The sequence below is a fragment of the Camellia sinensis genome, chromosome 14 (assembly GCF_055761805.1).
Source record: "Camellia sinensis isolate YWXY chromosome 14, ASM5576180v1, whole genome shotgun sequence".
Classification (NCBI taxonomy): Eukaryota; Viridiplantae; Streptophyta; class Magnoliopsida; order Ericales; family Theaceae; genus Camellia; species Camellia sinensis.
The window spans coordinates 50,664,124-50,687,952 of record NC_138974.1 but is presented as its reverse complement, the minus strand read 5'-3'; the positions used below and the strand labels follow the sequence as shown (position 1 = coordinate 50,687,952).

Sequence of the window (23,829 nt, the reverse complement as noted above, 5' to 3'; positions counted from 1 at the left end):
TCATAAAGAAAAGGGGCACCGCACTGAGAATTGCACACCATTGAGACAGCACCTGGAGGAATTGGTGGCGGCAGGTCACTTGCATAAATACATTGAAGGAGGGACGCAACCAGCCCCCCAAAACCATAATAACCCCAATGAGATACCAATCGATGCCCCGCCTCAAGGCATTATCAATGTGATTCATGGAGTTTTCGAACTTGAGCGTGTATGCGAGCTCAGGGGATCAATCAAAAAGGCTGAACACTTAAGAGAGGTGCTAAGTGCTCAACCTGCCATCAAGAAGGGGAAGACAGAAGCCACAAACGTCATGTCCTTTTTCAGATAAAGACTTAGAACAGATATATTGCCCTCACAATGACGCCCTGGTCGTCACTCTCCGAGTCAAGGATTTGGACGTCAAGCGGATTCTGATTGACCAAGGTAGTTCATGTGAAATCATGTACTATGAAACATTTAAACAACTGAAGCTACAAGACAAAGACTTGGTGCCTGCTGTATCTCCTCTAATTGGATTCAACTCCATGCCAGAATGGCCCGTCGGCAAAATAATTCTTCCAGTTAGAGCAGGAAGAGTGACGAAACAAGTGGAGTTCTGGGTATTGAAGGTCCCCTCCACTTACAACATCATCCTGGGCAGAACATGGCTGCATGCCATGCGATCGGTGGCGTTATCCTACCACCAAGTAATGCGGTTCCCCAATGACACCAGTGTAATTGAAGAAGTCTATGGAGATCAGATCATGTCGAAGCAATGCTTCGTCATGGTAAATGGCAGCCGCGCTGCCAAAGGATATGTTCATTCGGTGGAAGAACTTGAGAGTAATGAGCTATTTGCAGATGTCGGCAAAACAGCGGATCAAAAACCAGTGGAGGACTTGGTAGAGGTAAAAATAGATGAAAAGAACCCGGATAAGTTCTTTTTACTCGGTTCGTCGCTGTCCAGCACTGAGAGATTAGAGGTCTTGGAATTCTTAATCTCTAACATCGAAGTGTTCGCCTGGACACCCTACGACATGCCAGGCATTGATCCAAACTTCATCTATCACCAACTCAATGTCCACCCATCCGCCAGACCAGTCATCTCAGCGCACTCGCAGATCGGCACTTCACCATGCCGAAATAGTGGCGGAAGAAGTAGGTAACCTGCTGGAGGCAGGAGCAATTAGAGAGGTGCACTACCCAAAATGGATCTCCAACACGGTCGTAGTGCCAAAGAAGAATGACAAATGGCGTGTCTGCGTCGACTACAAAACAGTCAACAAGGCGTGCCCAAAAGACAGCTTTCCTCTTCCACGAATAGATCAACTGGTAGACCTAACAGCGGGGCACAACCGACTTAGCTTTCTAGATGCATATAGAGGCTATCACCAAATCGCCATGCATGAACCAGACCAGGAGGTCACATCCTTTACAACTCCAAGAGGACTATACTGTTACAAGGTCATGCCCTTTGGCCTGAAGAACGCAGGGGCAACATTCCAACGAATGGTCACCAAGATGTTTGAACCATTGTTAGGAAGAACGATGGAGGCTTACATCGACGATATGGTGGTCAAAAGCAAAAATGAGAATGACCATCTCAAGGACCTAGGAGAGATGTTTGAAATCCTGAAGAAACACAAGTTGTGCCTCAATGCATCTAAGTGTGCATTCGGAGTAGGATCTGGCAAATTCCTGGGCTTCCTAGTGACCAACCGGGGTATAGAAGCAGACCCCTCCCAGATCAAAGCAATCCAGGATTTGGAGAGACCAAACTCAGTAAAAGAAGTGCAGTAACTCACCAGCATGGCGGCTGCACTCAACCGATTCATCAGCCGATCGTCAGACAGACTACGACCATTTTTTTAAGCATTAAAAGTCAAGTTCGAGTGGGATGAAGAATGCGACCGAGCTCTGGAAAGCTTGAAGAAATATATGTCTTCCCCACCACTGCTGGTTATCCCAGTACCTGGTGAAGAACTTTTCTTGTACCTGGCAGTCCCTCAGCACGCAATTAGCGCAGTGTTGGTTCGTGTAGAAGGAATCCAACATTTGCCCATCTTTTATGTCAGCAAGACATTCCTGGAAGCCGAAACAAGGTACTTGCCACTGGAAAAACTTGCATTGGCCTTAATGATGGCCTCCAGGAAATTGGCACACTACTTTCACGCCCACACCATAGTTGTCCTCACAGCTTTTCCACTAAAAGCTTTGTTTGAGAGGGCGAACTTTTCTGGGCGAATCTTGAAGTGGGCAGTAGAATTGGGACAATTCGACATCAAGTTCCAACCCAGGACCGCAGTAAAGGCCCAATCTTTGGCAGACTTCGTCGTAGAGTTTACTTCTGGAAGTCATCATATCTGCCCAGTCGACCTAACTGACACAACCGAACTAGGGATGGAAGTTGACGTCGGAATAGCGCAACCCCTAGCAGAAGGTACTCAGTCAGACTCCAAGGCAGACCAGACTATAGACAACAAGGAAGAAGTAAACCAAGCTACAACAAACCAAGACTCACCAACAAATAAAGACTTGGTTCAATCAGATAGCAAGGGGCAGACAGCAAGCATGGACCTTGAAGAAAACACTAGCAACATTCTTGACCCCACGACATCAGATTGGTGAGATGTGGAAGCTCTTTGTGGATGGAGCATCCAACCGGCATGTTGCAGGACTTGGCATAGTCCTCATCTCACCAGACGGCCTGGTTGTGGAGCAAGCAATCAACCTTGGCTTCCCAGCATCAAACAACGAAGCGGAATATGAAGCACTTCTAGCAGGACTCAAATCAGCATACCACATGAAGGCCACCGAATTAATGGTCTACAGCGACTCACAGTTAGTGGTAAACCAAATTTCTGGCGACTATGAAGCAAAGGATGATAGGATGACCAAGTACCAAGAATTGGTCAGAACAGAGATCAAGAAATTTGAAGTAATGAGGATAGAACAGATTGGCAGAGAGGAAAACAGCAGAGCAGATGAACTAGCAGGCTTTGCTTCAATGGCAGATACATCCATCCCTCATCTATTACTCATCGACTACTTGCCAAGACCAAACATCGAAGACCCCGAAGCAGAAGAAGTATGCTGCGCCGATCTAGGCCCCTCTTGGATGGATCCCATCATACTATTCTTGAAAGATGGCGTCCTACCAAAAGAATAGAAAGAAGCCAACAAAATTAGAGCAAAGTCACAGCGATTTTGGCTCTCCCCATCTTTGGCATTATACAAAAAGTCGTTCTCAGGACCCTATCTAAAGTGTGTCCACCCCAGCAAAGTAGAAGCATTCTTGTACGAGATACACGAAGGGTGTGCGGAAGCCATCAAGGAGGAAGATCGCTAGCTTACAGGGCCATTTCACAAGGATACTGGTGGCCATACATGCAGGCAGACTCAGAGAAATATGTGAAGAAGTGTGAGAAATGCCAAAAATTCGCACACCAAATACATCAACCAGGAACTCCTACCATTGACTAGCCCATGGCCTTTTGCAATGTGGGGCTTGGACATAGTAGGACCATTTCCAACAACACCCGGCAACAGGAAGTTCTTTCTCGCAGCAACAGACTACTTCACAAAGTGGGTGGAAGCAGAAGCATTGACATCAATCAAGGAAAGAGATGTGAAGAAGTTTGTCTGGCAAAATATCATCACTCGGTTTGGCATACCAAAAGCCCTAATCTCAGACAATGGCACTCAGTTCGACGGCAGAATCTTCAGAGGCTTTTGTGAAGAGTATAAGATAGAGTTCTATGACTCTACACCGGCATATCCCCAAGCAAATGGACAGGCAGAAGCTTCAAACAAGATTGTCTTGGATGGACTGAATAAAAGGTTAGAGAAGGCAAAAGGCAAGTGGGCGGAAGAACTTCCTCATGTTTTATGGGCTTACCGCACCACACCTCGACGATCAACAGGAGAAACACCATTCTCCTTAGCCTACGGAATGGAAGCAGTAATCCCACTGGAAGTTGGCCTCCCCACAATTCGAAGTGAAAATTTTGATCCCGACTTGAATGGAGAAGCTATAACATTGGAGCTCGACCTCGCCGAAGAAAGAAGAGAAAGAGCACTAGTCCACATTGCCTCGTATCAACAGGAGTTATCCAAGAAATACAACAAAACAGTACATCCAAGGCAATTCAAGATCGGAGATTGGGTGCTGCGCAAAGTAATGAGAAACACCCTGGTGCTAGGAGATGGCAAGCTAGGGCCTAATTGGGAAGGACCTTACAAAGTGGTTAGGTTAGCAGGCAAAGGGGCATACCACCTAGAAGACAAAGATGGCAAAGCAATCCCTAGGCCATGGAACACAGCCAATCTCAAGTTATTTTATTTTTAGCTTTTTCAAACATATGTAATTTTTTCTTTCCTCAATAAAACAAATCGATTCTTTTCAGCATAAGTTGTTCTCTGTAAAAGTGAAGTTAGGTATATTGCAAACATTATTCTAAGTTGGCTGAAAAAACTAACTTAGAGGTTGGCTGGATTAAACCAACACCCTTCCTAAGCCCAGGATAAGGATCCAGGCTGCAGGACGTTTGGTCGGAATAACCAAACATTATTCTAAGTTGGCTGAAAAAACTAACTTAGAGGTTGGCTGGATTAAACCAACACCCTTCCTAAGCCTAGGATAAGGATCCAGGCTGCAGGACGTTTGGTCGGAATAACCAAACATTATTCTAAGTTGGCTGAAAAAACTAACTTAGAGGTTGGCCGGATTAAACCAACACCCTTCCTAAGCCCAGGATAAGGATCCAGGCTGCAGGACATCTGGTCGAAATAACCAAACATTATTCTAAGTTGGCTGAAAAAACTAACTTGGAGGCTGGCTGGATTAAACCAACACCCTTCCTAAGCCTAGGATAAGGATCCAGGCTGCAGGACATTTGGTCGAAATAACCAAACATTCTTTTTTAAGTTGGCTGAAAAAAACCAACTCTTAGAACTCCTTTAGCCAAAGTAAGGACATCGGCTAAAAGAGTGGTTGGCCGGACTAAACTCTTAGTACTCTTTAGCCGAAGTAAGGACATCGGCTAAAAGAGTGGTTGGCTGGATTAAACCAACTCTTAGTACTCTTTAGCCGAAGTAAGTACTCTTTAGCCGAAGTAAAGACATCGGCTAAAAGAGTGGTTGGCTGGATTAAACCAACTCTTAGTACTCTTTAGCCGAAGTAAGGACATCGACCAAAAGAGTGGTTGGCTCGTAAGCTCAGTCAGATTGCTCAGCTGAGACCGGGATAAAATATCTAGGCCACACTACTATTAGAAAGCAAGCTCAAACAGGAATTTAAACCGAGATAACAGTTGGAAATAAAAAGATCATGGAAAAGTCATTGCAAGTACAAACATACAAATCGACCGAGATAAGAAAAAGGAATTTTTCATTCATCAAAAGAGCAATTACAAAGGGGGGGCCTTAGCCCGGTTACAAGAGCAAAGAGTAACAAACAAAAAGAAAGTGCAGAATCAAGTAAAAAGGTCTTCGAGGTCGGCGTCAATATCAACTTGAACACCGGTTGCAGATGGAAGATCAGTCTCAGTAGCAACTAGCAGAACGATGTCAGTCGACGGCTCAATAGGCAGGTCTTCAACCGTTGCCTCCAACCGAGCTGATGGATCGTTGCCTTGCTCGTTGACTACCGAAGTAACAGTTGGCTCATTTTCTTCATCTTCATCATCTGAACCTTGCAAAAATTGTTGTTGGACGGAAGCAGCATACTCTGCTAGTGAGGCCGGAATGAAATACTGAGGAGCGTTGTAGACCTCGGTTTCAGGCCCACAGCCGAGCTGCTCCACAGCACTTCTCCAACCGCACTTGAAGAATAAGTCTTTTGCCCCCTCACACTGTGGAATGTAGAGGCCCTTCGCCTCTTTGAAACCTTCGGCGTTGGCATCACCGACCTTCTTCTTCAGATTGGCTATTTCGGCGTCCTTTTTCCCTTCAAGCTTGACCAGCTCACGAAGGTACTTGTCTTTCATTACGACTAACACCTTCTGTTTGTCAGCTTCAGCCGAGGTAACTAGTCCGGTTAGACGAGCTACCTCAGCCTCTAGCTCGACCGATTGTTGTTGGAACTTCTTCAACTCGGTTGTTTTCTCTTTAACCTCCGCCAAGGCTTGTGTAGTAGTCTTCCTGAGCTCCAATACCTTTTGGTGGGCAATTTGGCTCTTCTGAAGAGACTAAAATGAATGGAAAGAAATCAATGAGGAAACCAAACTGAAAGTTGAGAAAATTTTTTTAAAGTTAGAGACAAGAGGCATCATACCAGGATCATGGACTTAGTGGCCGATCGAATGGCCTTCAGCTCGGTCAAATTCTGGTGGTGTTCCATGTCTACTGGAAGGCACACACTTTTGGCAAGATTGAAGGCCATCAAGTGATTCTTCTCAGCAACCACCGAATCAGTATCTTGAATAAAGCGGTTCTGAAATTTCAGCTTCGGTGCCCATCTGGAAGAGTCAGCCCAGTCAGAAGGCTCCAGCTGTGGAATTGGTGGAGGGATGGATTCGTCCTCATCCACAAGACGCTGTTCGGTCTGGGTAGACCGGGCGCGCTTGGATGGGCGTGATGAAGAAGGCTATTAAGAAGGAAGGGCAACAATGGCAGGTTGCGTTTGGCTTGGTGGCGGTACTTCGGGCCTGTTGGTCTCGGTCAAGAGGGCCCTTACTCTGTTTCTTTTGGCCATTTCTTCTTCAGCGGTTAGTGGGATTAGTCTGATTTCTGGCAAGGTTGGGTCCGGTTCTGGGGCCTCCTCTAGCAGAAAGTCGGTCACCCTCGCTTTTCGGCGGCTGCTATATCTATAGGTCGGCTCGAACTTTAGCAGCTTGGCCCAACTACGTTCTGTATACCGTAGTGCGGCGCGCAAGGTCGCTAGATTTGGGTAGCTGTATAGAGAATGGAGGTGGGCAGAATCTGCAAAAGAAGACAACTGTTAGTTCGGCTGAAAGATTGAAAAACCGAAATATAGTAAAGCACGCAAGAAAACCGAAGTAAATATACCGGGTTCTCCTTTTTTCCAGTTTATACGTCGGCCAGGAATCTGGGCTTGATGATCCTCAAAGTTCCCAGACACCCAGAAAAAATCGTCGTCATTCAAGTCTTTATCCAGTATGTTTTTTATTATTTTCTCATGACGACGACGTATTCTAAGGTAGTACAGCCAGCCGTCTTCCTTCGAACCAATGGAGTATTGGTGAAAGATTTCGGCCAGACCGAGGTTGAGACCAGCTTGGCGATTTAGTTCGACTATTCCCATTATTATACGGTATGAATTGGTGGATAGTTGGGTTGGGCATAGTCTGGTTTGCCTAAGAAACTCACAAATCAAGGGTTGGACTGAAAATCGTAGTCCGGTTTCAATTATGGACAAGAGGGTGAAGGGGACAAAGCCTTCATTCTCCCAGGGTATGACATCTTTTTCTGCCAAGATAAGGTGTACATCGTTAGGTATGCCATAATCCCTTCGGAATTCGGCTAGACCACCTGGCGTCTCAACTAGAAACCTATACTTCCCCATTTATTGTATAATTTATGAATAAAATTAGTTCGGTCCAAAAATTGTGCTCAGTAGCACGGTTGAGCGCGCAGAGGAGTGCCTGGGCAACTTAAGTCTGCAAAGTAGAAAACAAAGGGGTTAAGCACAGATCATTGGACCGTGCTACAAAATAAAAGTAAAAAATAGGAGCCCTACTTCGGCTATGTAGATGCTACAGGTCTTATCTCGGTTTCTGCAAGGTGATTGGTAGCTCGGTTTGAGGAGGGCTTTGTTAGTTCGGGCTTGGCAAGCGTCTAGATATCTCGGTTGTGGAAACGGTTCTGTTTGACCGGTTGATCGTCTAGGGGCAGCTTTCTGAGTTCCATCTAAAAAACTAAGAAAACTGGTTTAGCCCCAAAGGCCTAGATCGGTTGGAGTTCAGGTATCTCAGTATGCTAAGTGCAAACCTAGTTCGGTTGGTTACCTTGGCTAAGGTCTGTCAAGAAGTGGTTTGACTTATTCAAAGCTACTGGTGTAAACATGAAGTGTTAGTCCGGTTGTAAGCTGATTAGACTTTTACCTGGCTTAAACAGTATCCTAGTTCGGTTGCATCATGATTTTGGATCAAAAACCAGTTTTCTACAGGATATTTCATATACTCATGTGTTCTATGGTTAAGTTTTTTCCATAAAAGTACAGAAGCAAAGCAAAATGGAAAAATATGTTTCGCAAAAACACAGAAAACAAAACGCAGAAAGCAAAATACGAAAACAAACAGAGCAAGAAAAATAGATTTGCTTACCAGATTGAAGTAGAAGACCTGGAGATGGAAGCAACGGCGGTAAAAGGGGAACACGAAGCAAGCTTCACAGTTGCAACAATTGGAGAGCAATGGAGCTTGAAAGAGAGAATAAGGGAAATGAGAAATGCAGATAGTGAGTCCAAAGATGTGGAGATTGTTTTGTGAAAAGGACGAAAGTGGAAGGGCGGGAACTGTTCAAATTTTGCGAAGTACGAGGGCGGCGGGATAGTTGCAGAGAGCCAATAAGGGCTGGCCACGTGTCATTAGAATAAGAATCGATTCAGTTGCTGTGATTGAAGAGACGTTTTGACCGGATAAGCAGAGCCCGGTGTGAAATTAGCTCGGCTGGAGGGCTTAAGAGTTTTAGCTCGGCAAGAAAGGCTAAAGGGTTTTTTAGCTCGGCTGGAAAGGCTTAAAAACTTCAGCTCGGTTGATAGACAAGTAATCCCTATTATGCTGCGCAGATGGAATTAAGGGGCAATTGAGAGGGTAATTTTTGTGAAAATTGGGCCAAGCTGGGAGATGGTTATTATGGCCCCCAATACGAAGGGCTGAGTAAAAAGGCCGTAAAATTACTCTTGCCCGAGATAAATATAAAGTTACTCCGGCCCAAGAGAGGTACAAAATTACTCCGGCCTGAGATAAATATAATGTTACTCCGGTCCGGAAGCGACTTGGAGTTAGTCCGGTCATAGCGCATTATGGTTAGAACGGTCAGAACCTTGCTACTCGGTAGCTCGGTCTAAACACACCATGATTCGTACATGAGAGAACCGAGATAAGGTATAGCGAAAGGAAGAATCGAACTAAGGATAGTTCGGCCTACTCTGCGGCTCAGCATAGCCATGATTACTTCGGTCATGTTGGAGTTCGGCCATGGTAAAAACCATCTCACTTGATTTAAGCAGTGAGGGGGGTGTTGAAAGATAAGCATTATCTTTCAGGAGTAAGAAACCTAGGAGGACTCTGCATGAAGAAGTAGAAGTCCTACTAGGATTATGCCACACGAAACCTATAAAAACTCACAAACATCACCTTTGGAGAGGTAACACACAACTTTGCTTTCTGAATATACAGAGCTTTTGTCTATTTGTCAAGCTTACTGACTTAGGCATCGGAGAGGTTTTCGGCACACACCCGCCGGCTAGCTCACGTTTGTGTTTTCAGGTGATAAAGCGACGACGTACAAATGAGCGCAGACTTGATCAACAGGATTATACGAGAAGGTTTATTTCTTTCCCGTAGATTACATATGTTAGTTAAAAAGTCAAAATGTTATTATAAATTATTATATCACTCTCTCTCTCTCTCTCTTTTTTTGTACATCTATTCATAAAAAGTTAAAAAAATTATTTAAATAGTTTAATTCCTAAACAAGACCTTAATTTTAAGGGTACTTGTACAAAAAGTCCAATTTTACATTTTTTTTACCCACAGATTCAAGCGTTAAGTTATTGCTTTTTTCGTCTCAAAATATTAATCATTTATTTTATTATTTATTATTTTAAAATATTAGTTTTTTAAAAAAAATTAAGGAATAAAGTAATATGAATTTACTATTTTATCTTTTTTTAAAAAAAATTCATTAATAACACAAAAAGTACAATTATAACAATTGATATTCTTAAAAAAAATACTATTAAAATTTAATTTTAAAAAATTAATATTTTTAAAATATAATAATTATATTATTAAAAAAAAGTTAAATTTCCTAAGAGCATCTTCAACGGCTTATCAAAAATTTCATCAAATCTGAGTAAAAAAAAGACGAATTCTTTAATCTGATATCAGCTACTCCAACGGTAGAATACTATAGCTTTCATCAAAACACTAGACATCTGGAGGGACAACTGGCTGGTCGGCCGGAAAGAGATAAAGTCTGAATTTCTTTTTGCAGCATCCTTGGAGACTTTGTGATGCCCCAAAAATCGCGAACTTCAGGGAATATATTATCAATTAAATACAAGGTTTATCCAAGATTAGGAGTCTAGGAAACGGCACTAATGAGTCCTATGGCCAAAAACCAAGTAAGATCCCAGATCGCCGGAGGAGTCAAGTTAGCCTCCCTTCTAAGTCCAGCTTTCTTAGGTAGCTTACCACCCTTTTGACAGATCTTAAAAGACATTGACGTAAGGTCTCATAAGTAACGCAGAGATAGGCATAGGATTACAAAGTAAATAATAATTACAGCATCTTAAATTTTAAATTTACAAAACTAGTTCTATTACTATTACAATCTAAAAAGAATAAATAAAAACACAATTAGACTAATGAGCAAAATGGTTCCAAACTTTCTCTAAGAAAAACTTAAGTCTTCAAATGTCTTTGACTCTTCGTTGGCTTCGTACGTTTCTTCGATACTTGGCATGAAACGCCATGAGCTTTGAATGCCCAGAGAACGCACACACATCCCATCCCTTTTTCCCAATCCAATACACCATCACAATTATAACAAGCAAGTAATGAAGCATGATAATTATTCAATAATAAAGGATTACAAGGTTAGATATTAGAAATTTAGAAATCCTTCAAAGAGACTTCGTCCTCCCAACCACAAGAATCGGACGCGGATTATTCGGTATGCCCCCTCTTTTGCTGCTTTGTTGCAGAACTAATCTTGGATGCCTACCAACGGTTATATACCACGTAGCGCCAACCGTAGGGTCTCAAAAGAGACGGTAATAATGGGCCTTGCCCATATCCCTCCTTACACCAAATACCTAGGGTCCGATTACAACCGCTCCGTTCAAGGGTTCCGAAAACCACTTGCGCAAGATTTTAACTTCCAACTAGGAAATGCATCCCGTCAACCAATCAATATCTTAGTCTTGTCCAAAAATTCGCAACCCATTACCACCTATTAAGTTTTCCGTTCAAGCAACATCTATTGCACAAGTTTGAACAACTAAATAGTACAAATAGAAGGAAATAAGGTTACAACACATGAGATTTACATATGAAGATAGGCACAAGTAGCTCTAGGCATATTCAAGTAGTTAAGGGAATAAATTCGTACATGAATATAATTTCTAAATTTGCATAAGTGTGAGCACCATCGAAGGATTAAAATAAAATATATAAAGCTACGACATTTGAAATGTCATATCGTGACATGATCATAAATTAATAAGAATATTCATAAACACAAGAGCATAAAACACTAATGAAAACATAATTTTCAAATTCAGTACTACCTAAAGATTATACTCAAAAGGGTTATTTCAGATTTTTCTAGAGCCTGGCCTTCCTATAGTTCGTAGGGAATTTTATCTAATTTTCAGGACATTTTTCAGAAATGGAATGGCTTTTCCAGATTTGTAGTTATTTCAAAAATACTCCAGCTCTGTTCAGATTCGTCGACCGTTACGAAAATCAGTTTTTCTCACAAACCGCTCACTTGTTTTCAATGAAACAAATTTTCCTTGAAAGATAACTCCTTAAGAAAGATTTTGACATAAAATGGAGGTCTAGAATATTTTTATACATTTTTCTACAATTTTCGTAAGGTGGCAGTAAAATAGATTTTTCTGGCACAGTTCTTGAAAATAGAAAGTTGGTGAGAAAAGAGGTCAGCTAGGGGAAATTTTCCACTTATCTTGTGATAAAAACATGATAAATAATATGTATTAAAATCAGAAATTTAAGGTGAAGGTGTGCCTTTGAAAATTTTGAAAGGTTGATAGGGAAAAATATAGTCTTATACTGATTAAGAGAAATAGAAGAAGGGTACAATCAAGGCTTTACTCCTTTCATTTTTGACACAAGAATACCATTATAACACGTTTGAAAATACCATTTTAAACTTCTAATAACATGTATTTGAAAAAAGAAAATGGAAGAGAGAGTTGTGTTGTGGCTTACTTGAGGGTTGTTGGAATTACTAGCAAACTTTTTCTTCCTTCATCTCTTCTACTAAGCTCACCCTCCTTCTTTTCTTCTCTCTCAGCTGAATATAGTGTGTATAAGTGTTGTTCTTGTATGTAAAATGCTAGGGGAGGGGTTGTTTATATAATGAATTTGATGCAAAAGGTCCTAAATGCCCCTTGGTTGGAATTGAATTGAATAGTTTGAATTCAATGGAATAGTGGAGGATTAAAGGTCTTAATTAGGTTTCTAAATATGATCCAGTTAGGATTTTCCTTCTAATCAAACCAACTTAGTTGCTTATATACATGTATATAAAAGTTTGTACCAAGTCAAAGATTTTTCTTCCTTAAATCATGGAAAATTTGTCTCATAGCACATTCATTACACCTACAATAGTGATGGCTAGCTATGTGATGGTGAATTGATGGACTTGTTTTATATTTTATTTTATTTATATATATATATATATATATATATATATTTGTGTAAAATTGTTGGAATTTGTAAAATAAAATGTTTTTAAAAAGATTTTAGGTTACAAGCGTATATATAAATATATAATGATACTTGTTTGGGGTCAATTTGTGATTCAATAACAATGTGAGGGCTTGGGCTCAATTAAGTATCTATTTCAAGTGTAGAGTTAACAAATTAGTGTTAGGAAAAATAATTCAGTTTGTATTATCTTGCTTTGAATTTAAAGGTAAATAACCGAACAAAAATTGTGAAAACCGGAAGTTAAAGTTTAGAGCGATTAATCTAAAATTTGAGAGTTAAATAATTAATATTAAAGTTTTAGAAATGATTTCTAAGCTTCTAGGGTCGATTAGGGTTTGTATGGCCTCGTCCGTGATGCATTTTCGGTTCTAGGGTTTAATTTGCAAACAATCAATGAATTAAGGGCTTTATTATAATAACTCAAAATTTAAGGACCTAATAAGGTTTACAAAAGTTAGAGGTCTCACAGACTTGGTCGGACTTCTCTTTTTCAACAGAGAATGGATGGTGTTTGGCTATGATCATTTCAAGAGACCCAAAAGAGAGGGAGAGAAGATTTTAGCAAAACCCATGTCGAGTAGTCCGAACAAGACAGACAAGTTTCCATTGTCATTGATGAGGTTTTTGAGAAGCAATGTTGAAAGCAAAAGCAGAGGCAAGTCCCGCATGAAACAGATCATCAAATGGTCCTAAATGTGTGGCATTCACGAGCCTCTTTCTCTTCCTTGTGGCATCTTCTAATCTTGAAAGCTATCTCTCACCATCACATAACACAATAGCCATGTAAATTTGACAAAACTCACCATTTTAAAACTCTCTCTTAGCCATGTTTGATTTTCACAGATGTTTTGGGGATTGAATTAATGATCGAATAACAATAATATTTCATTATCAAATTTTTGAATTGGTATCTTTTTGGATTATTCGATCGGATTTCTCCTTATTGAATTTGGACTGGATTCGGATCAACTCTGATCCATTGGCAGCCTTTTCTTTTCTTTTCTTTTTTCAACTGCAAAATTGCTCAATCAGCAGAGAAACCATTCTTCTGTTAGAAACAAATCTGGGTTGAAGAAGTAAAACAAACCCAAAATCTAGCAGCTGGGAAGCATGGAATTATTTATAGATTTCATGACTTCAACTCTTTCTCTCAAAAAATAAAATAAAATAATAATAATAATAAAAAATAAGAGAAAAGAGAATTTGGGAAAATGAAAACAAATTATGGGATTGAACCAAACATGGATCACTATGTTCTTATCGTGGACTTGTTGAGTAGATATGGACATGTTAAGGAAGCAAAGTTATTAATTGTTGGTGGTCGACCATGGGGTCAACCTCTTAGTGTAAAATTTTCACAAAATTTTGTTTGAGGCTGTCATTCGGGAGGACGTCCGGCTAGATGTTCGGTCGGTCGTCTGGTGGGTTACATTCAACAGCTATACACAGTAAATTGTTGAAAGATGCAAGCGATCTTCAATTTGGTGAAATATTTTTTCAATTTGATACTGTTTTGATGAAGCCGTTAGAGTACAAAAAGAATTTCTTTTTTACTAAATTTAAATTTAATGATGAATTTGATAGATTATTGAAGATGGTCTAAAATGACCCATTATTTTGAGTTGGAGGGAGTATGTCGATTAGGACAACCACATGGAACAAAATAAGAGAGATTTTGAAACCTAGAGAGAGAGAGAGATCAGTGAAGAAGGCAGAGAAATCGTGAGTCAGATCTCGATTGGCTCCATCACCGTCGACTTCCTCACCTGCATTGGCTCTGCAATGCTCCGCTGTTCGCCGCTGCTGGAAGGACTAACGCAAACACCTACTCTAATACCAGATCAGCCAAGAACTTGAAAGTCAGAGCTCGTATGCACTCTTGCATAGAAGGTGTTTGGCGCCCAGGCACAACGCTAGCCACCGCCGTTTTCGCTACCTCTCCACTGTCGCCTCCGACGTTGCTCCTTGGCGGATCGACAGATCTCAGATGTCAAACCCCCAAACTCTCTCTCTCTCTCTCTCTCTCTCTCTCTCTCTATAAAAGCCATTTTATTTCTCTCTCCTTTTGACGAAGGTCTGCATCGGTTCTTCATCAAATCCTCTCACCACTGGAATCCTTCTAAAAGCTCTTCAGTCCATGAACTCCAACACCAGAGTCACCGGCGACCACCGCTGCGTTGGCTAAATCCTCCGTCGTCCTACCGACGACAGGTTGATTTTTTTTAATATATGTGTTTTATATGTTTGAAATTTCGGAGGAATTGGAGTATTGAAGTGGATTTGATTGTTTTACAAAGCTGATGGTGAAGTTTGGAGAGTTGTGTGAATCGTCCATGACTTTATTGTTGTTGTGGTAGATCTGGATCTATGGAGAAGGTCACCGATCTGAGATGAACAAATCTTTATTTTTTAGTTGTTTATTATTATTATTATTGTTGTTGTTGTTGTGGATGATGATGATGAAGAAACAAATTGCATCAGGTACATTAAGATCTGTTCAATTATTTTTTTTTGTTGTTTTTTTGTTGTTGAATTTGAATTTTATTTTATAAATAATGGCAAGAGAGAGAGAACTTGAACGTATAGATTTGCAACAGATATATTTTTTAACAAATAATGTCATACATTTTTTGAAAAGGTTATTTGAACAGATCTTTCCTCTTTAACATATAAATTTCAACAGATAATCAAATTTGTTCAGATATTTGATAGATGAGGGAAAAAAATTAAATAACAAGTCAAAAAATTTGAACAGGTAATAAATTTAGAGATAGAATTTTATTTGGACAAATATTTAAATAGATATGGGAAATTTGAATTGAAAAGTGTAAAAAATTAAACAGATAATGAACAGATAAGAATTTTTTTTGGAAAGATAAGAAACAATTTGAACAGATAGTCAACAGATGAAAAAAAAAGTCAACTAGATATATTAAAGGTAAAATTAGAAACAAAATGTTATTCAAAACAAACAAAAATATTTTTCACCAAATTATTTCATAAAAGTGAATCTTTCACTAACAAAAAAAAAAATATTCACTGGATTTCATATATTATGGAGAAGGTCACGGCCAATCTGAGGTGAACAAATCTTTATTTTTTTAGTTGTTTATTATTATTATTGTTGTTGTTGTTGTTGTTGTGGATGATAATGAAAAAACAAATTGCATCAGGTAAATCAAGATCTGTTCAATTATTTTTTGTAGGTAATAAATTTAGAGATAGAATTTTATTTGGACAAATATTTAAATAGATATGAGAAATTTGAATTGAAAAGTTTAAAAAATTAAACAGATAAGTAAGAAAATTGAAAAAAATGAATTTTTTTTGGACAGATAAGAAAAAATTTGAATAGATAGTTAACCGATGAAAAAAGTCAATTAGATATATTAAAGGTAAAATTAAAAACAAAATGTCATTCAAAATAAACAAAAAGATTTATCGCCAAACTATTTCATAAAAGGTGGACCTTTCACCAATAAAAAAATATTCATTGGATTTCATATATTATATACTTAGATTGGATTTATCACAAATTTTCTTTAATTTTAATTTATTTAAAAAGTAAAAAATTTGTATAAATTTTGTTAAAAAATCATTGAATATAACAAAATATGAAAATATATTAAATTTTCGTATATATTTTTTTTGTATTTGGTAAAATTTTTAAATTTATTTTCACAAATATTATACGTATATTTAGATTAGATATATTTAAATTTTTTTTCCCTAAAATATTAAAAAATTCACTAAAAAAAATATAAAGTAAAAAACTTGTCTTTTAAAAAGTGAATTCAACTTTCTAGAATGAAATTTGATGATTTCTTTCCAGGCTGCCTTCTGGATTCGTCTCAACCATTCGAATTGTAAGGTTCTAAATTATTTTTGTTATTTATATTTTTTAAAACAAATAATCTAATCATATTAATTAATTTAAAATTTTGATATCAATAGTTTTCCACACAAACCTTACAAGATTAGAATTATTGATAAAGATAAGAAGTGGAGCCCTCAATGGGATCTATCCTACCTTATGGGTATCCATGGATATTCGATTCAAATATATGGATTTTTTTTTTGCTTTACCTATCGGGTTAGGTAAGAGGTATTTTTTAAATATCCATTAAGAATGGGTCAGGGATGAGTATCCGCCCATTTCCTCCATATGTTTTCACTATCCTATTTAGAATTAGGGTTCTCATTCTCACAACTTGCTTTCCTAAATGCATGATATTTGCCGCATTTTCCTTCACTTTTAAAACATTCATTTCCACTTTCTTTGCAATCTCATTTAGTCGGTCCACTTCTTTTTGCAATTCCTCTTTTCTGCTTTGAAATTGTCTCAACTCTGTCCCAGAATTGTCAAAGTAACTTAACAAACTCTAATATCATCCGAAGCAACCAAGACTACTCCCTCATCTTTCCTTAATATATTCGATTCTTCGCCTCCACTTTCATGTTCTCCGTTTGAGATATCACTTTGGGCTAAAATAGCTATATAGGACAAAATTGACTATTTTAGTTAAATATGACAAAACGTCACATTCAATTCATAATCATTTCATTTTTTTCTCTTATAAAAGTCAAAAAAATCTATCACAAACGAGACTTTTAATCTCAAATTAAAATAATCAAAAAATTAAAATGTTAAAAATCCAACCGACATTCCAAATAAGTTCTAAATCACTCTTTCTTCCTTCGCGGCTTCTAAGGAATCTACTGCCACTTGAAGCCTCGCTTTAGCCAAAGAAAGAGCCAATGTTAGTAAAATTATAAAAGTTTTACTCTTTTTTTTTTTTCAATCACATTTTTTCTTTTAATTACTAAAAATTTATTTGATTGTTTCAACATTATATATTTGATTATTTTAAAACAAATTTTTTGATTAATTAATTAATATGTATTTGATTTTGTTATTGAGCCAAATAAAATAAAATTGAATGTATATTTAGCTTTGGTTGTGAACTCTTGAAAAAAAATTAAAAAAAATGCCAAGTTGGGTTGGGGAAAATCTAAACCCATTAAGGGATGGAGATGGTAGTACCCATGGGGGATGGGGAAGGAGGAATGGGAAAAAATTATTTAATTAGTCATACACTTAATTATATGAGATCTACTATCTTTTTTGGAAAATATTTGAGTGCCACAATTTTTGTGGCCACAATGGCTCAAAACTGTCAAAACAACGTCGTTTTGGGTGTAAAACATGTCAAAACGACGTCGTTTTGACAGTTTTGAGCCATTGTGGCCACAAAAATTATGTCCCTCTAGCATTGTTGATATTTTTTATATCATTGTAGATGTATTTATGAATGTAAAATGTGGGTCTCTAACATTATTATAAGGTAAAATATCACATCTAACTTATAATATTTTTATTTTTTTTCTTAAAACCATCAAATCAACTAAAAAATGCTAAATATCATTCAAAATATAATTTTTTTTTAGTCAAATTAAAATAATTAAAAGGATTAAGTGGAGATGATTTAAATAATTTACGAAAAATGTGAAAAAAAAAATAGAGAAAATGCTAGCCTAAATAGTCAACGAAAATACACTATTGTCAAATGGACCAGGTGATAGTACGGAACTATAGTATAATTTTCAGTTTTTTCATATCCAAACAAACGCCTGAAAACGTCGGGTACTGATCTCTGTGGATAAAGCACACCACACCACACGACCCCCAAACCCAACCCAACCGCGTTGCTACAGTCTGCAACAGCAATCAACCCTTTTTCTCCATAACCCAACCACAGAGAGAGCTGAAAAAAGCTTCGAGGCTATCTCTGAATTCAATTCACATCGTATGGTGACCCACTGCAACTCCGCACCACTAAACCCCCCCATATTATAAAAAGCATTCCATTTCCTGTTAAAATATGGAGGCACGTCGCCGTCTGGCCCTTCTCTCTTCCCACCTCCGCCCAATAATCGATTCTCCTGAAAATTCGACCCTCAAACCCTTTTCATGCGTTTCAGATTCGAATTCAGCTTCCAGTTCCGATGGCGACAAGGGAACTCAACAACAATCTGACTGCGTTTTCTGCCAGATTATTCGAGGCGAATCCCCCGCTTTCAAGGTCTCTCCCTCTCTCTCCAATTGAATTTCTAATTTTGATCGTTTAGCAATTTAATTTCTTTATACACTTGGGTTTGTGTTGTGGATGATTATTTTTTTCTGGGTTTTTGTGATGTTCGCGTGTTTGATATTGAATTTGATAGTTTTGGTCATTTTTCAATCTTGCTCTTCTGATTTTTTGACTCTTTTTTCATTTGTTAAATTTAGGATCTAATTGCCTTTTGTGTGTGTCTCTGTGTGTGTGTGTGTGTGTGTGTGGTCTTTATTAACTTGTAATTTAGCATATGAATAATGTGTACTTTGTACCCATGGCAGTTCTGTGAAGATGATAAGACACCATGCATGACTCGGAACATTGTCTCATTGCAATCATCTAGTATAATGCCATTACTGATTGTTAAAGAATTACATTTTAATGCATTTTAAATTTTGTGGTTTAAGTATTTTAAAAGGACTAATTTGATCTTCCTTATCGGGTTTATGTTCTATCAGTTAGGTTTCCACTTCTGTTGATGTTGGTGATTGATTGGTAAAAGCACAACTTGCATTGTTTATGATCTGATGTGTGTTGGTTTCTTTAATATGATGAATGGTTGTGGGAATCTCCAGAGTATGTTTTTGAGCCTACAAGATAAAGATAAAAAAATTACTACTTGGATCAAAACCAGGTTCTAGGGACTGGCATTCTCTTGAGCAATCTCATCCATTCTTGATGTAACAACATATGCTTATTAGGTTCCGCTTCCACAATCACTTGTGGGTCTAGAAGTCCGGATTCTTAGGACACACGTGAGGGCGTAGTTTCAGTAAATCAACATGTTGTTCATATAGCAAACTGATGAGAGCTTCACAGGTTTTAACATGACCATGGGAAATGAATATACTATCTTCAGATTCTTCAAATTTCTAGACAACCCCAAAAAATGTTAGAAGCTTGGCTCAATTCAAAGAAATTTGGTTTTTATTATTTAGAAGTTGCTCCTTTCTATATGCTCATGAATTGTTTTTCAATCTAATTCCTTTGTATTAAGAATGATGTTTATGCCTTCATTGCTGGTCTGATGTGAAAATATGATTTTTTTTAAACCTTGATCATTTTATACATTTAATTTGATTTGATTGCAGCTTTATGAAGATGACATATGCCTATGCATTTTGGACAAAAATCCAGTGAGTCATGGGTAAGGTATCATCTATATATATTTGCAATGCTATACAAGTCTGCTTTTTCTTTTTTGTTTCGAGTTCTCTTTTAATATGAGTAGTCATGATCTTAGGTTTCCTATCAGGAGTCTGTCCTTGTTAGTGCTACGCTGGTCTCAATAACTTGGCTACAATGTCTACTTTTATGTTTTTCGTGGTTCATTATTTTTTTGGATAAGTAGTGGTTTATTACTTAGGCCTCGTTTGGGAACAGGGTAATTTAGTAACTTTTTGGTTATTTGGCTAAAATATGAGCTAAAAAAAATTAGTATGCTTGGAATGATTTTTTGGCTTTTTACGAAGAACATCTTCTGCTTTTCAGTAGAATATAGCATTTGGTTTAGTATTAGAATCGTGATTTGAGAATGGAGTTGTATTTTGAGTTTGTGAGTTGTTATCATGATTTGAGAAGAGAAAAATTGTTTGGTTATGAGTTTTGAATTGAATTTTTAATTGAGTTTTGAATTTTTTAATTGAGTCTTGAAATAAGAAAAATTGTTTGGTTATGAGTTTTGAAAAGATTTTTTAAAACTTAATTCAAAAAGTTATAACCCATAACCAAACATATAATTCAAAACTCTATTGAAAATTTTATTTAAAGCTCATAATCAAATTCTTTTTTAAATTCAATTAAAAAAAATAAATTTTTTATTTAAAAAATTCAAAAAATTTCGAAAATATATTTTTATTTAAAATATTAAAAAAAAAATATGTGTATATATTATTTTTTGTTAAAAAAATATTCATCTAGTGCTTTAAAATTACTTTTGATTATATATTTGATTGGATTTTTTTTAAAAAAAATTATTGCGACAAATTAATTTTTATTTTAAATTTTTTTTGTTAATTTTAAATAAATGGCCAAATAATTTGTCATTTTGGTCTAAAAAAATAATTTCTATATTTTAAACATATCAAAAACAAATATAATTTTTTTTTTCAAATAACAGGTGAAAAAAAAAAAAAAAAAAAAACTATTCTAGTCAACCGGCCAGACATCTGAAAGGACGACTAGGTAGACCCAAAAGTTCAAAAATTGTCCGGGAGGATATCCGAGCCGACGACCGGGTAGACTTAATTTCAAAATTTAAAATTCCAAAATCACTCTGCTAAACATGTTTTGAATTTTTTTTTTCAAACGTGGGTGTGGAATCAATTTTTGAAAACTATATCTAAACACAGCATTGAAATAGGAAGGTGGAATTATGATTTCACCCCTAAACCAAACACAGCCTTTGTTTTTAGCATTAGAGATTAGTGTGCTAAAATCGTTTAAGATTGTCATCTCGCGTGTATATGGTTCTTAGGATTAAAGGGCGTATCCAGTGCACGAAACTCCCGCTTAAGTGGGGTTTGAGGAAGGGTTGATGTACGCAACCTTACCCCCTTAAGTGGAGAGGCTATTTTCGTGACTCGAACCCGTGACCTCCAGGTCACCAAGGGGTAGATTTACTGCTATGCTAGGCCCGCCCTTCATATATGGTTCTTAGGAATATTTCTTACAAATGTCGTCATTATTTTATGGTATCCATAAATATTAGCTATTCGTTTTTATTTTCTGTATATTATTCTATTACTTAAAATTATCATCCACTGATTCTTCTATAATTTGTTTTATAGGCATGCTCTTATAATCCCAAAGTCACATTTTTCTTCCTTGCGAGCAACTCCACCTTCTGTAAGTTTTGTTCACGTGTGTAATTAGTCTGCATCATGTAATCCAGATCTTAACCGTCTGTCTAGCTGATCCAATCATGGTTATTCTTCATACTCAATTGTTATTGTTGTGTCTTCATGATGTGGACATATGCCATATCATGATATAAAATTTCACAGGATTACTTTGGAAGGGCAATATTGGTCAATTCCAAATTATTATTATGTATATCAATGTGTAACATCTTGAACTAATAACCTTGACGTAATGGGTTCAAATCTCGGGACAACCACTTTGTAAACTATGCACAATCTTTCCCCTCCCAAACACTCATTAATATGTACTATTTGTGCATTGTTTTTTTATTTTTTATTTTATTATTATTATTATTATTATATATCTATGTGTAACAAAAACAAGTAAGAGCAAGAAATTCCCACTGTATTATAAGGAAAATCATAACTCCAATTATTCAAATTTTGTGGCTGGTTAAATCTTATTTTAAACCGGAAAGTATACGAGTACGAACAATACTTCGTATATCTTTTTGTGTTTGTGCACAAAATACAATCATATTTTGTTGAAGGAAGTGATCACATTCCTATATTTCTTCAGTTCATATTTCATAGAAGTACATGATTGATTCTTAATATACCTAATGTAGTTTATGTGTGATGCAGGCAGTCGGTGCCATGTGCTCAAAAGTACCTTTTATTAGCAATGCGGTTATGAAAGCTACTGGCTGTGGTATGTAATCATGGTTCTTTAGTTTATGTTGTGATGGATTGCATGTATGCAATTCTTAATCATGGATGACAGGGGAGGTATATTGTTGGGTTGGATCGCGTTGAGTCTATCAGAAAAAAGATTTACATAGATAAAAGCCCAAATATGAGCCACTCGAAATAAGAATAAAATCTGAGCACCCTTTTTCAGTTGCTTTCAACAAATTTCACTACCAATGGAAAGGCAAAAGGGGAAACAGGGAGAGAGTAATGATGATTTACGAATAAAAACTAGTTGATGAATCTGAAATACATATTTGATGGCTCGTACAGGTGATGTTTCAAGTGAAGGTGAAACTTACAAGCCTAATTACTAGTAGTTTCATAGTCATTGAAATCATTCCTTCCTCGTTTAGAATAGTTTGGATGGCACTTTCTTTGGTCAATTGTATCGCCAAAATTCTTTAACCACCTTATTATGAACTTCAATTTATATGAAGTTTGAACGGTGCAGATTCATTCAACTTGTTGGTTAACAATGGTGCAGCTGCTGGCCAAGTCATATTTCATGTAAGTTTTATGATATTTGAATTTAATTTGCATTTGATGTGACATGGACACTTTTTGTTCAACCATTTCATACTTGACAAGATAGCTGTTGCATGCTCTTGTGAAGACATTTTTTCTTTCGTGAAACCTTAAAACATGTATTGTTCATATTCATGTAAGGTTTTATGAGACTTTAATTTGTTTGTGTACAAATAATGGAGTGGCTACTGTTTTTTTGTTGAGGGAACTGATTAGCATTTGCTCTTCTTCTTCTTCTTCTTCGTCTAGACTCATCTTCATATAATTCCTCGGAAGGCACGTGATTGCTTGTGGAGCTCTGAGGTATCCTAGATTTGTTTCTCTTTTTCTTTTTTAAAATTTTTACTCACCCTGATGGGATATCTAAAAATTTAAATCTACAGAGTTTGCCTAGGTGTCCTCTAAAATTAGACCAGGAAACTTCAGGACTCGCTGATCGAATTCGCAAAGAATTATTATTCTCAGACAACTCCGAATATAGCAAGGGCCAAGGATCTAGTCTCTTCGCAAACTAGTGTTGTTATCACATGTACCCATTTGTACAATATGTATAATTATATAGCCCATTCTTTCATGGAGTATACTTGTGGAATGAGTTATATTTACTGTGATGATAATATATTTCCATGTTCAGAAAATTTCTTCAGCTGAGACTCAGAGAGAGTTGCTTGGGGTTGTGTTGTACCATTATCAGTACCTGTTACATGGTTAACATTGAAGACATTCTTTTTAAATTCAACTCTCTCTCTCTCTCTCTCTCTCTCTCTCTCTCTCAACAGCTTCTTTGTATGTATCGAATACATTTTGAAACTTCGTTACCTTTTTAAGCTCGGTAATTTGGCTCAGTGAACTATAGAAAAAACTTTTTTTTTTGGTTATGTGTGTGTTTGCTTGTGACTGACTTTATTAAAATTCATTTAAAATTGACATTTTGAAACCTATTTA

The 23,829-nt window shown here is 37.2% G+C and overlaps 1 protein-coding gene across 1 annotated transcript; it reads left to right on the top strand.

Annotated features, from left to right (window-relative positions):
- The first annotated feature begins 18,198 nt into the window (after positions 1-18,198).
- Positions 18,199-23,623, top strand: HINT3 (histidine triad nucleotide-binding 3). The gene is made up of 7 exons (XM_028233305.2): positions 18,199-18,712; positions 19,837-19,892; positions 21,535-21,592; positions 22,252-22,318; positions 22,811-22,866; positions 23,134-23,187; positions 23,268-23,623. The coding sequence occupies exons 1-7, from the start codon at positions 18,512-18,514 to the stop codon at positions 23,397-23,399; spliced, it is 624 nt and encodes a 207-aa protein (XP_028089106.1). The 5' UTR covers positions 18,199-18,511; the 3' UTR covers positions 23,400-23,623.
- Positions 23,624-23,829: the final 206 nt, after the last annotated feature.